At 35.3% G+C, this 14,167-nt stretch overlaps 1 protein-coding gene across 2 annotated transcripts; it reads right to left on the reverse strand.

Annotated features, from left to right (window-relative positions):
- Positions 1-6,764: 6,764 nt before the first annotated feature.
- LOC107893898 (serine/threonine-protein kinase ATG1c) lies at positions 6,765-13,786 on the reverse strand. Of its 2 annotated transcripts, none has more exons than XM_016819039.2 (13): positions 13,243-13,786; positions 12,000-12,117; positions 11,856-11,914; positions 11,488-11,552; positions 10,705-10,798; positions 10,540-10,620; positions 10,282-10,390; positions 9,714-9,786; positions 9,256-9,626; positions 8,764-9,122; positions 7,932-8,202; positions 7,300-7,415; positions 6,765-7,158 (listed from the first exon to the last, which is right to left on the reverse strand). In XM_016819039.2, exons 1-13 carry the CDS (start codon positions 13,483-13,485, stop codon positions 6,928-6,930), a joined length of 2,190 nt encoding a protein of 729 aa, XP_016674528.1. In that variant the 5' UTR covers positions 13,486-13,786; the 3' UTR covers positions 6,765-6,927. The 2 variants fall into 2 exon arrangements, with proteins under 2 accessions (XP_016674528.1, XP_016674529.1); XM_016819040.2 differs by having other exon boundaries at positions 7,345-7,415; positions 13,243-13,781.
- Positions 13,787-14,167: the final 381 nt, after the last annotated feature.

A 14,167-nucleotide genomic window follows, 5' to 3' on the forward strand; every position in this document is an offset into this window, starting at 1 on the left:
CATAAAATCGATACCCCATACATAAAAAATTTCACATACATGTATAAGTGTTAGGGACATCTGACTCTTTCGGCTTAAATTCCCCATTTTTTGACAACTCTCGCACGTTTTGCAAAATAAATAAGTGTCACAAAATATGTGTGGCCAAAACAATCCACACTCAAGTACCTTATGTGTGGTGCATTTGGGACCAAAATTTCCTCCACAAGTATAAGAATGACAAAAAGAAAGGATAGATTGTACCTCGATTTCTGCGACACATCGTCGAATTACCTAATCAGAGAAGTGTTTCTATAGGTATGGATCGTCCCAAATATAATATCGTGAGTCATTTTTGATCTTGTCCTTTTCAGAACGTGATAGGTTGGAAGAAATAATATTTGTAGTGAGGTAATTTACCATATCTGTAAACCATGGGTAAACTGTTTGAGCTAACAGAAAACTTTCATCCAGGAAGTTATCTTTAAGAGGTGTATCATCTTTTGAAAAGGGAATTCAACTCAAATGATCAGCTACTAAGCTCTCACTTCCTTTTTTGTCCTTAATCTCGAGAACGAATTCTTGTAAAAGAATAATCCATTGAATCAACCTAGGTTTTGCCTCTTTTTTCCTGATCAAATATTTCAGCACTTCATGGTCAGGAAAAACAATAACTTTAGTGCCTAATAAATACGATCTAAATTTTTTTAAAGAAAAAACAATAGCTAATAATTCTTTTTCAGTAGTTGAGTAGTTGCTCTGGGAAGCATCTAGTGTTTTAGAGGAGTAGGATATGACGTGAGGTTTCTTCCCAATTCTTTGCCCAAGGACAACTCCTGCACTTTGGTCGCTTGCATCACACATGAGCTCGAAAGGGTAGTCTCAATTTGGTGGTTGTACTATAGGAGCTGAAACAAGCTTTTGTTTGAGAGTGTTGAACGCATCTTTTCACACTTGATCAAATTCAAACTCTTTATCTTTTTTACATTAGATTGTAGAGCAGTCACAAAATCTTAGAAAAATCTCTAATAAGGTGCCTGTAAAAACCTGCATGACCAAGAAAAAAATGAATTTCCCTCACAGTTTTAGGGTATGGAAGTGAGTTGATAACATCAGTTTTGGCCCTATCGACCATAATTCCTTCAGCACAAACAATATGCCCTAAAATCAATCCCTTATCTACCATAAAATGGCATTTTTCATAATTAAGAATTATATTAAATTCTAGACATCTCTCCAAAATTTTAACGAGGTTTGACAGATATATATTGAAAGAATTTCCATAAACTGCAAAATCATCCATAAATACCTCAATTATTTTCTTGGCATAGTTAGAAAAGATACTTACCATACACCTCTGGCTAGTGCATTGCAAAGTCCAACTGGCATTCATCTGTAGGAAAATGTGCTAAAGGGGCATGTAAATGTTGTTTTCTCTTAGTCCTCTAGTGCAACTGGAATTTGGAAAAAACTTGAATAACCATTAAGACAACAGTAGTGAGTTTTTCTGAGTTAAAGAGTTCAACTTTCTATAATCTATACAGACTTTCTACCCATTTTGGACTTGAGTGGGAACTAAATCTCTTGTTGTATTTTTTATTACAGTCATACCAATTTTCTCAGGTACCACATGAATTGGGCTAACCTAATTACTATCGAAAATTGGATAGATCATCTTGGCGTCCAATAGCTTCTAAATTTCCTTTTTGACAACCACTATCATTGGTGAATTAAAGCATCTTTGACCTTCTCTCTTTGGACTCTCATTTTCTTCTATCAGTATTCTATGCATACAAGTCGAAGGACTCGAATTAAATTCTCCTCTTCTAATCCTGAAATTTTACTTAAAACTATTACCGATAAAGTGTTTCCATTAACTAGATAGGTATACTTCAAGTGTTCTGAAAATGGTTTAAGCTCTATTTTTTAGGCCTGTGAAATAGAAGGCAACAGTTTAGTTTTAGAAAGAGAAAGTTCAAAGTACTTACCTTAGCTTCTAGGGAATTGAGGAATCTCTAATAGAACAACGGTTTTTCGAATTAGTTCTCTGAACGTCATTATCTCCTTCAATTTATCCATCATATTGATATCTAAACTTTTGGAAAGTACAGTTTGTAATCTGTCCCCTTCATGATACTCATAATGAAATTTCATTAGTGGCTTAATAATATCAACACTAGAAATATTTAACATTGTGTTGGGTTGGTCATCGCCTCATAAACATTAAATTTTACCACCTCACCGTCGAATTCTATAGTGAGGGTTCCACTATGAACATCAATCTTTGTACGTGCAATACTTAGGAATGATCTCCTGAGTAGAATATCAGAAGCAGTTTTTGAGTGGTCATCCTCCATATCAATGATGTACAAGTCTGTAAGAAAAATTAGTTTATTTACCTTTACGACAACATCTTCCAATACCCGTTTTGGATATAAGCATGACATTTTTGCCAATTGAATAATTACCCCTGTTTTAAGCAATTCAAAAATAGATAAAGGCATTACATTAATAGATGCTCCTAAATCACACATGGCTTTCTTTATGCCAATATTATCTATTTTGCAGGATATAGAAAACATACATTGGTTCTTACACTTAGGCGGGATTTTTCTTTGTAGCACTGTAGAAATGTTTTCTCCTACATTTACCCATTCGTTTCCTTGGAGCTTCTTTTTGTCGGTACGCAGTTCTTTTAAAAATTTTGCATAGCGCGGAACCTGTTTAATTGCATCAAGTAAAGGAATATTAACTTCTACCTTTCGAAATGTCTCAAGGATTTCTTTTTCCTCCTGTTCCTTTTTAACTTGGCAAGCCTTCTAGGGTATGGGGGAGGTACAACTAATGGTTTATGAGGTACTGGTTCAGTGGAACTAGTTGGTTCGACTTCCTGTTCAACATCGTGGTCACAACTCGTGCCAAGCACTAGTTCTGACTCTTTCCCATTCTTTACGATCGCAGTACTTGCATTTGGACATGGATTAATTATCCTTGGTTCTCCAAATGACTAACCATAAGATCTAACTTGCTTATTTGCTGATCCATTTCTTGGAGATGTGCTTTAGTCTTTTGTTAGAACTTTTTGGTGCTAATGGCTAACCTTTCTACTATGGTTTCGAGAGATGACTTTGGAGGTTGATACTGTTGAGGTGGAGGTGGTCTTGGTTGATTTGGTTGATTGTATCGAGGGTTCGATCCATATCTTAGATTTGGGTAGTCCCTCCATCCTGTATTGTACGTGTTCAAATATGGATCATAGCGCCTTTGAGGTGGCCCTAAGAAGTTCCTAACGGTATTTACTTGTGTAGTTATGTCCTCAAGTAAAATCGGGCACGAGTCAATAGGATGATCAGGCTTAGCACAAATACCACACAGCCCACACATCCGAGCTGGGTTCGTCTGTCTTGCAAGCATATTTTTAACCATATTAGTAAGTTCATCAATCTTATTTACTATGGAAGGAGTACTTAGCTCATGAACCCTTCTCGTAGGTTCAATAGGTGGTTGATACTATTTAAAATTTGCAGCATCAATCATCTTCATTTCAATTAGGAGTAACCCCTCGTAAAAATACTGTAAGAGCGATTGTTCAAACAGGTCATATTGTGGGCAACTTGCGCACAAATTCTTATATTTGTCCCAATATTCATAGAGTGACTCTGTTTCCTTTTATTGTACTCCGACTATACTCCTCCTTAATTCGGCTACTTGAGCTGCTAGGAAAAACCTGTCAAGAAACAATTGAGACATATCAGTCCAAGTATTAACAGATCCCAGATGTAAATAAAACAACCATTCTCTAGCAGAGTCAGCTAATGAAAAAGGAAAAGCTCATAGCTTTATTTGATCCTTAGTTACTCCTTTTGGTTTCATACTTAGACAAACCATGTGGAACTCTTTCAGATGAGTATGGGGGTTCTCATTTTTCAAACCGCGAAAAGTAGGCAATAAATGTATTAATCCTGACTTTAACTCGAATGGTGTTTTGCCTACTAGATAAGTTATGCATAGCAGTTGTTATTCATCTGGTGTAGCTGCAATTTGGCGTATAGTTTGATCTACCATTTCGTTTGAATCTTCAGATGAGTAGATATCTTTGGTGTAAAATCCTTCTTCAAAATCGGGTTGTGGTTATTTACTGCACCGAATAGCTTCTCTTCAAAGTGTACGAGCCAACCTTTCTATTTTTGGTTCAAATGCTAGAGTCCTCGATTCTGATCTGGCCATAAAGAAAACAAACAAAAATTAGAAATTTTCACTAATCCCCGGCAACAGCGCCAAAATTTGATGGGTGTCAAACCACCAAATATAAATTCCTACGACAAAATAACAGAAAATGGTAGTATAGAGTAGTAGGGTCGAATCCACAGGGACTGGCTATCTAATTTGCCTTTTTTCGTGACTAGAATCACTATTGCGGTCACAGTTGTGCCCAGGACCTGTGCGTAGCAATGCTAAAAAAAAGAGGGGTTTAGATTGATTAAGATTATAAAATAAAGAAATATGAAGAGTAATAAAATAAAATAAAAATAGATTCAAAAATGTAAATTTAAATTGGGAAATAAAATATTTTTTTAAGCTTAACCTTAGCCTCGGTGTACTCCAATCTTAAATCGATCCTTGAAATAGATTTTTCCTTCCAAGTAATAAGCTGGTTATAGCGACCAAGAACGTACCGATCGCCAACTTTTCCTTATGTAGTCAATCTCGGTACGACTTGCAAACTGACTCTTGCCAAATTTCTAACTGCGATACACGTGTTCGCAATTTAAGATTTCGACAGCCTTATCTAAAAAGCCCAACTCAAGTCAACGGCCTCAACTGCGTAGGTCGTTTAAATTCGATCCCTATCTCCCTTGACAGAGTCAAACTGGCTTTTCCCACCTAGACACACCAATTTGTTCGCGGGAATTCGAACACAACACGGCCGATTCATCTTCCGAACTATATGCCAAACAACTCAACCCAACGTGCACTTTCTGGACCGAAGCTGAATCAACTTTAAAGGACGAATTTGTACTATCTCATATACTGGAAAGATAGAAAATACTGCGTTGAGAGATTTTTTTTAGCGGGTTTGAATCTCAGATTGTTTTGTTGGAGTAATTTTCGGGCTAAAGCTAAAAAGGGTTTAGTTAATCATGAAGAAAATCATGCTTTGAAAATTGATTTGTGGGATTGTGGAAGATGAAAAGGAGAAAGGCCTTGAAAGTAATTAAACCAAGAGAAGGTTGAAAGTAAAAAAAAAAAAAAAAAATTAATGAATTAATGAATGAAACAGTATAGAAAAGTGATGCAGGAAAGGAAAGAAAAGAAATTAAGGAATTTAATTGATTCCAAAAGCCAACTATATTGAATTGGTTGTAGCCACTAAGTATTTATATACACTTTTAGTGCTAAATTTTAGTTAGATTTTTCCTAAATATTATCACTAAATAATTCTAAATATTATATCTAAATAATTCTAAATTTAAAAATTAAATTTAAACTAGAATTTAAACTAATTTCAAAGTTGTAACAATATAAAAAATCTTTCAATCTTTATCCAGCGACTTTTAAAAAATCTTCAACATTTCAATCTTTATCCAGTCATATTTGAATCTTCAATCTTTCAATCAAGCCCTCCTTTGATGTGCTCTATAGGCATTCTTTATTTCTCAATTTCTTCCTTAACAACAAAATGTTTACACCTTTAGAATATTTGTAGTTTTTGGAGGTAAAAGAATGTTGTGAAATTATCATAATAAATTTTCAATTGCTTAATAATGACGTTGATTATCCCAAGTCTTAAAATAAAGTACTAATAATTTTATAACATTAACATAGTAATTTGCATTAACTATGCATTAAAAAAATTATTTGGGTTGGGTTTGAGTGAGTTGGTTAGTGAGTTTAGAGTTATTTTTTTTCCACAATTTGGGCTAAGAATTTTAAAAAAAAAAAACGCTTTTACTAGTTTTTACCAATTCAATTTATTCACAATTCGCAATTCAATGAGGTATAAAATGTTTCGCAATTCATTTGGTTCAATTTTTCTTTTTAAATCGATAAATTAATTAATTTTAGATTTGACCGATTAACCTAATGTAATTTAAACAATTAACACGCAAAATAAATATTAAGGTTGGTGGAACTTTGTAGCATATTATTAGAGCGGAAGTATGCAAATTTTATGAAGGTAACTTATGATGGTCTTGTGCTCAGATAGGAAAAAGGGGTAGTGGAAATTAATTGCGGAAAGCGATAATGCTACTAGGATTAAGATGATAAAAGTGAATATAGATATTTATTCGTTGTTTTTATATTGATATTATTATTATTGTTAATGTAAAAGGATAAAAGTTTAAATATACTCAATTGCTTTTTATCCTTTTATTTAAAAATTAGTAAAGACTTATAAATAATTCTACACTTTGTTTTGAAAAAAAAAGTAGCAGCTATGTATTTGATAATGCGAGATTTGCTTCATGCATATATACCGAGAAGCCGATGGTGGCTGATCTTATGGCGCACTCCGCTTCCTCCACGGAGCCTGGATTGCGGATTCATGGGCAGCCTTCAGGAGTATTTAAACTCCACTGCTTTACGATTACCTTGAGATTATTTTTACTCGCTTAGGGCGTTTGCCCTTAAAAAAACCATTTATTTTAATACTTTGACCTCATAATTGTTACGTACGGTCACGTGCATTCATAGTGATATTAGGCAGGAGTACACATACATGCAACGACCATTGATCAGCAGGGCCATGAGAAGCAGTTGGAAGATCAGAACTAATGGAAACATTTTAATTTTTATCATTTTTTTTAATTTCAGAAATGAGAATATTACAACATCCAAACAGGATACGGTTCCCATCTATCAAAGAATAACTGTACAAATAAATATTTTTACAGACAGCAGGTCATCAGGAGCACAAATTAGAAAAGAAAAAAAATTTGTTTGATCCTATGCCTGATCCTTGCTCCTCAGAAGTGCCATCCTCTGAGATCTTGAGCAACCTTGCCTGTTTCTAAGAAAATCAATGTAAGTTCGAAGCCTATACCGATCTGAGCTTGTGAGGGAAAATGGAGGGTTCAAAATGAGGGATGGTGCTTCAACTAGAAGGAAGATTAACAAACACACTGCATTTGAATACAAATTTACTGCACTTTCCATTTCGCCCATGAGCTCATCAACCTGCAAAGATACATGCAGGAAATTTTCAGCAGGTTAAGTTTTCATCAATTGTTTTCTTATATCACATTAATTCAAGAAACTTTCATAGCATTCATCAAATAAATATATTACTTCGTTTCATATTATAAATGATCATCTTACAATATATATATTATTGATAGATATGAAGGTGACAGGAAGACTCACTCCTCCACGTCTTCCCAAAGCAAGGGCAGCCTGGAATATCGTCTCCATTGCATCAGGCATCTCTGTACTTCCTGCAATCATGATGGTAAAATGCTAATTTGGAATCTTAAAGTTCATAGAATGAAGACAAGTGGCATTACTTTGTTTCTTTACACATCAGCAATAATTGAAAAAAGTCGTACATTTAAGTTGCTCTCTGCTATGACCATGAGTTTGGGGTTGAGTCACCGGCGATGAACAAGAAGATCACTTAAGCTCATCAAAGGGAGCTTAAAACCTTAGGACTCATTAAAGAGACCCAAATCTCTTTAGCGTTTTGATAAAATTTCGACTTCAGTTTTATTATTCTATTCATCCTTTGAATATGGATCTGAAATAAAATTGTAATCCAGAAACCTAAGGAAAGAAATCAACTAAAATAAAATGACAATAAAAAAAACTAGGCCTTAGTTAGAGAACCAAAACTAATAGCCTTTCCTAACAGGTTCGGCCCACAAAGCATCCACAACAGTCTCTTATCCTTTTGAGCAATTTCAAAGTGGAGCAACAACTATTGAGGCGGGGAGATAGAATTATCAAAGGCTTACCAGGCTCAATAACATTGGCAAGTTCCTCAGCATGCTCAACTTCCTGGAGAAATTCCCTCTCTATCTCCGAGGATATATCTTCTGGAGACTCTTCTGTATCAGACGTTCCAAGCTTCTTGCTGGTACTACTCCTTAGTCTGCTTGTCTCTTGGCTCGGACTTCCTTCCATAGCTGATGCAGCCTGTGTATGACATATATGCAATGCTTGCTTCCAAATTGCAAGAATCACAAGCTGGATTGAGAACGCTTCAAGATGCTTACCTGCCTCAGTCTATCAAAGAACCATGATACTGTTACAATATAGAACAACCTCATTAAACTTTGTGCTAGCATAGAAAACACCAAGAGAACCCAGCTAGCATAAATGGCCACTCAAGCAACAGCAATTACCATTAGGAGTGGCATTGAGTCATATCATTTAAAATATTCTACTAATGCAAGAACCTTCCTGACCCCAAAAGTCACCTATTGAGCAGCAGAAAAGGGCAATAGGTGAAAAGATCTAAATGTTAAAGCTGTTTACAGTGATTACTTCAACCACACAACATTTCCCTAATACTACGTTCTAGCAAGTTGAAGTGAGATCACTCATCCATTAGTTGCCTTGTGTAAGCATACATGGTCATCAACGTATGTTAACAGACCATGCCAAGGTCCATCCAAGAGAGCCAATCAAATGTTCCAGCATACCAAGAGAAGTACAAATGAGACAGTTTTTGGTTAAATGGCAGTTAAACATGCCAGGAGAAGATATTGGGGATAAAAAAGAGAATTAGTATGTTATTCTACCACTTTGCATAATGCACTTATAGTAGGTGTATTATGGACTAACCTTCTCATGCACTAACTCTGTAATTGCAGATGCGCACTGCTGTAACGACTTTATCCTTGTGATGCAATGAGATGATGGCTGTTCCAGAGCATCCCCAACATCAATGGACCCTGGAGAAGTCCCAGGAGCAGAGCTCTGACTTTCCAAGCTTCCTACATGATAGACATTAATATTGGTCGCACCAACAATTGCAACAGGAGCCGTTGATGTGGTGTTACTGGTAAAGGGGATCAGGGGTGGACTCTCCAGTTTGTATGGAATATGGTTTGGCTTGGAAGTGCTAGCTAAAAATGACACATCCATGGGAGGTCCAGATACGAGAACATAATCTTGGTCGTTCAACTCCAGTGTGTCCCCAACTGTGAAAGCAATTCAAGAGTGATAATTAAATCAGACATGTTGTTCAAAGACAATTGCTCATAACACATGCTTAGCTAGACACAGCAGGAATTATATTTATATGCAAAATGCAGCATATAATATTGTTGGTACCTCTTGAATGAGTACTTGTAGATCTTTGATCCATGGATTTGTGAGGTTCATACAGAGTTTCACCAGAAACCTTGCTGCTTTCATGTCTAAAACTGGAATCATCTAATTTATGTCTTGTACCACTGTATTTGGATGTAAATTTGACTTTATTCAAAGGATTAGAAGTTTGTTCTCTAGTATCTTTTGCATTGGGAGAAAATCCATAACCAGATTTCATTGAGGACCTCTTCTTTTCAAAGGAAGGGCTCCCTTCAGGACCACTAGAATCATCATCCAGAAAGAAGGGAAGACAATCCTCCTGAAAGCTTTCATCAGTACTTCCAGGTCTGCTTTCAAAAAATGGATAACCATTTCCTAAAATTCCCTGACTCCTGCAAAAAGAGCAATGGTAAATTATTTAGGGAACTGAGGGATAATGTATATCAAGACAAGATGGGAACAATCATCTCCTCATTTACCTCAATGGTTCATTTGGTTGGCCCTGAGAGAGAAATGGGTGATTAAAGAACTCTTGAAATGTTAAACGTTCCGCTGCAGTACAAGGATAAAGGGAACACCAAGAATGAGGACAAGCATATAAATAAGAATTGCTCAGCACAGTTTATGCTGATAGCATTGCTGAATGAAACGTCTCTTATTGTTCTCTTTGCTCCTTTTCTTCACAGATCAACTAAAGCTTTATCGTAGCATCATTTTCTTTGATGATCTAAGCATTTTAGAGGCTGTTATTTATATTAGAATAATTCTTGTAAGTAGTAGGCTAAAATAACAAATAGGTGGATGACATCATTTGTGCAAAATTCAAGTGAAAAGGATAAGAACTATAGCTACAAACTACATATCCATTTGAGGTTGACGCCTAGAAATTAGAGCATTCTTTCAAGTACTCTAATTTTGGCAAGCCTCATCATCCTAGAATTAAGTAGCACCTAATAATGTAATGTTTGTTCTGTTCTCTAATATGTAAGCAGATAATTCAATACTACATGCTAGATGTTAGTATTTACTTCTACGTTCTTGGAATACCTGGATTACGACGCAGCAGTTTTAGACATAAATCTTTGCAATCAGCAGTCAAATAATTGTTTTCCACAGGGAAAAGCAACTCAGTTGATTTCACAATATTCTGGAGTAACTGCACAAGACAAGATATGAAAATAGATCAAGGAAACTGTCAACTCACCAAAAGAATCACTGTTCAACTCAGGTCACCATTTGCAAGTCTAAAGTTAAAACTTTTGAGAAAGCAGGGCCCACTTTATACAAAAAGAAAGTTCTTTAAACCTGAATTTGATTGTTCCCAGTGAAAGGAGTTTTCCCGGTAACAAGCTGAAATAAAATAGCCCCAACACTCCAGAGATCTGCCTGCGTAATAAAGTCAAAATTAGTAGGCAGTAATTTCAGGTATGTACAAAATAAGAGGAGCCCCAAGAGTGGAGTAACTATCACCTTTGCATCGTACTTCTGCAGTTGCATTATCTCAGGAGCCATGTAAAGTGGTGAACCACATAACGTTTCAGCAAGCCCCCAAGGTTGCAGCGATCTGACAAAACAGAAATATTATATTCTAACTATAGATTATGCATGGGAAAATATCTAGAAAACAGATTTGCACAGCATAGTTGCTACCAAATCTCAATATTTTTCATCTTTTGTCCCTCTGTCCATAATTAAGGGTTATATAAACAGATGAACTTTATTTTAATGGAAAAACAACAACAAAGGAGTTGCAGTAGAAGATTTTAAATATGAACATGACAACAAATGAGAAACAATAATAGACAATAACTGTGAATAACTTCATTGACTAATATCAGCAATTAAAAATCAATTAGACCAAACCATTGCAGCCACATTTATTTCTGCAATTATTTTCAAACTTATCCTGTTTTTGAAGCCACAGTTTTATTCTTCACTGCCAAGCACAATTTATGAAGCACCCTAAGCTCACCTATCTTTTAAATTTGAGAATAGAAACCATCTCCACAACATCTGAAGCTAGATAAGCACATAAAACCAACAATCAAAGAAGCGGGGCGGTCTCAAATTGTAGTACCAACAACCAAAAAGATTACTTGCAATGCACATGTAGCCAAATGGATACAGCCAAGCTTAATGCGTATGACTAGGAGGATGGAAGAGTACATTTTATACAATTCCTTCCAAAAAAATGCAAAAATAAAAAGGGAAAGATAACACCCAATAAGCAAGTGGAGCAATGCGATCACTTACCTTGCAAATCCAAAGTCCGCAATCTTTAAAACCGCATTGCGGTCGTTTGTTGACAGAAGAAGATTCTGTTCCAGAAACAACAACACTATAAAGAGAACCTACTGAAAGAAAACTTTACATGGACAAGACTAGTCTATACCAAAGAACATTAACCAATATATGCAACTTCATCACAATTCATAACAAGGTACAAAAGAAAATTTGATTTAGAAGGGGAAAAGCCTGTTACATCCATGCTCTATTTTATTAAAGTTACAAAAAGAAAATAATATGCCTTTCCGATTGCGCTTTCTTTTTTCCTTATTAGGCAAAAGTAGCCATAAAGTTATACCAAAATTCAAACTTTAACCAAAGAGAATGAAATGAACCTGAGGCTTTAGATCACGATGTATAAGATTATTGTCACGGAGAACTTGTAGGCCAGCCGCTGCACAAAGATGATCATATAAGTTTAACCAACCAAAATTCAAAGGAGAAGGAAAACCAACAACCAGACACAATTTGCAGCATACCTAGTTGCTGCATGAAATGCTTTGCAGTTGCTTCAGGGACACATCCATGATGTGTAATACACATAGAAAGGTCACCCCCCTTGCAGTATTCCAATACAAGATGTATCTTTCCAGGAACCTAAATACAGGTATATAAACCAAAATAAATATGATTAAGATATACACTACATGATTGCTCATATAACAAATGAAAGTAAACAAAGAAAGAAATGGCATATCAACATTATCCCAAACAACTTCAAATTCAAATCAAAAGTATATGTGACATTTTCCAGTTGATCTCAACTTACAAAAGATCAAATAAGCACTAACAAAATGCGTCTACAACTCATAAAGAAAAATTGCTACTACAAAATCCATTATTCCACTCTAACCAGTCCATGGAATGAAGGGCACAGCATATAACCACTCCAGCACGATGCAAATATTTTAGAGATATAGATACATATAAGCTGCAAACTTCACAAACAAATACATGAAAACTAGATTCACCATTTAGTTTCTTGACCACTGCAAATTTACCAAATTGCTTCCCATGATCCTTGAGACTTCTCCATTAGTATTAGTTGCTGAATTCCCAATGGCATCATTTGTCAAATGTTTTGCTATAGGAAGGAGATTATGGATGCTATAGGCTTAACTTTGTTTTATTGCTGGCTAATTTGACTAGATAAGGTGACTGATTGTACGTTTTTATTGTTTAAATGATGAATCTTATGGTGGTTTATTCCATTGGGTTGATTTGAAGGATTTTGTTGTATTAGATTAGGCGTGATGAGCAATTTAGGTGTTCAATCCCCTGTAAATGATGTTGCTCATTTTCTGTAATGAGCTTTTCTTATTAATAAAAAACTTTGCTTAGCAAAGAAAAAAACACAATATATAGATTGACTGAAATTTCCACTATTCGTTAATTCTTTCATTCTCTGCTTCCATCAAATACGAGTATGCGCGGATAGCTCTTTTCAAAAAGTAGATTCTTCTCATTTTCAATATTGCATTCTAAAATATCTTCAGTTAAAAAGAATCCACATCCTCCGTTCTTTCATCATTTTCCTTAAAAGAAGAACTTTCCCTCAATAAATGGCGCCTCAAATTTCAGTCCCTACCTTAGTTAACAACTCATTTTCAAATAGCTCCATTTCCGCCACTTCTTCCTCTACTTTATCGGCATCCAAACAACTCCCTAAAATCTAATAGTAAAAGGAAACAATTAAATAAAAGGGAACAAGAAGAAACGAACCTCAACAATATCATGCAGTCGAATAATATTAGGATGATTGATTCTCTTCAAAATAAAGATTTCCGACATCAAACTATCTTGCAACTTCTTATTGAGTCGACCCGTTACGATCTCCTTTATCGCCACCTCGGTTCCATGAACTCGATGCCTCGCATGCCAAACAATCGAAAAGGAACCCGACCCGATTTTCCGACCCACTAAATAGTTCCCTACCATTCTTCCCCTCCCCGTTGCTTGAGCCATTACAGACGAACCTGGAACAAAAAGAGAGAGAAAAAAGCCCAAGGATCCGACTCCAGAGCTTGAAGCTTTAAAAAATGGTATAGAATACTGGAATTTGGATCTTCGGAAGATCCGACCCGAATATTAATTGGATTTCCGATTCACCGTGCAAAGAAAAATAATCTGAGGAAGAGTGAGGAAGGAGGGTGAGATGAGAACTTGATTAATGAGTTCTCTAAAATTATGCATTCTAGTTATTATGGGTTGAATTATTGAGATTATTAATTGGGATTAGCGAACGTAATTGAGGATTAATGTTTTGTGATTCGATGATTATTTTGTTTTTTTTAATGAAAACCATAAGCTAAAAGCGGGATTAGACGGTGTATATTTTTAAGATACGGTTACTTATACGGTGTAACCACGGATGTTAGTGAGTTGGCTGTTTTTAATTGGGTGGACAAGTGGTAGGTGATGATGGAAAAGCGCCGATATCAGCTTTTTACCACCTGTCCGTCAGACATTGGTTAGATAACGTTAAAGCGACTTTTTGGCCTTTTATGAATTATTTAATACTTTAATTTTCATTTTCCAAGTTTACTAATAAATATCCTTTAAATAAATTTTTATTAGATGTGAAGCTAAAAATTTTAATGTTTCTTAAATAATTTTTTATTATAAAATTAAAAGAACAATAAAAATG

This window comes from Gossypium hirsutum, chromosome A13 (assembly GCF_007990345.1).
Source record: "Gossypium hirsutum isolate 1008001.06 chromosome A13, Gossypium_hirsutum_v2.1, whole genome shotgun sequence".
NCBI lineage: Eukaryota > Viridiplantae > Streptophyta > Magnoliopsida > Malvales > Malvaceae > Gossypium > Gossypium hirsutum.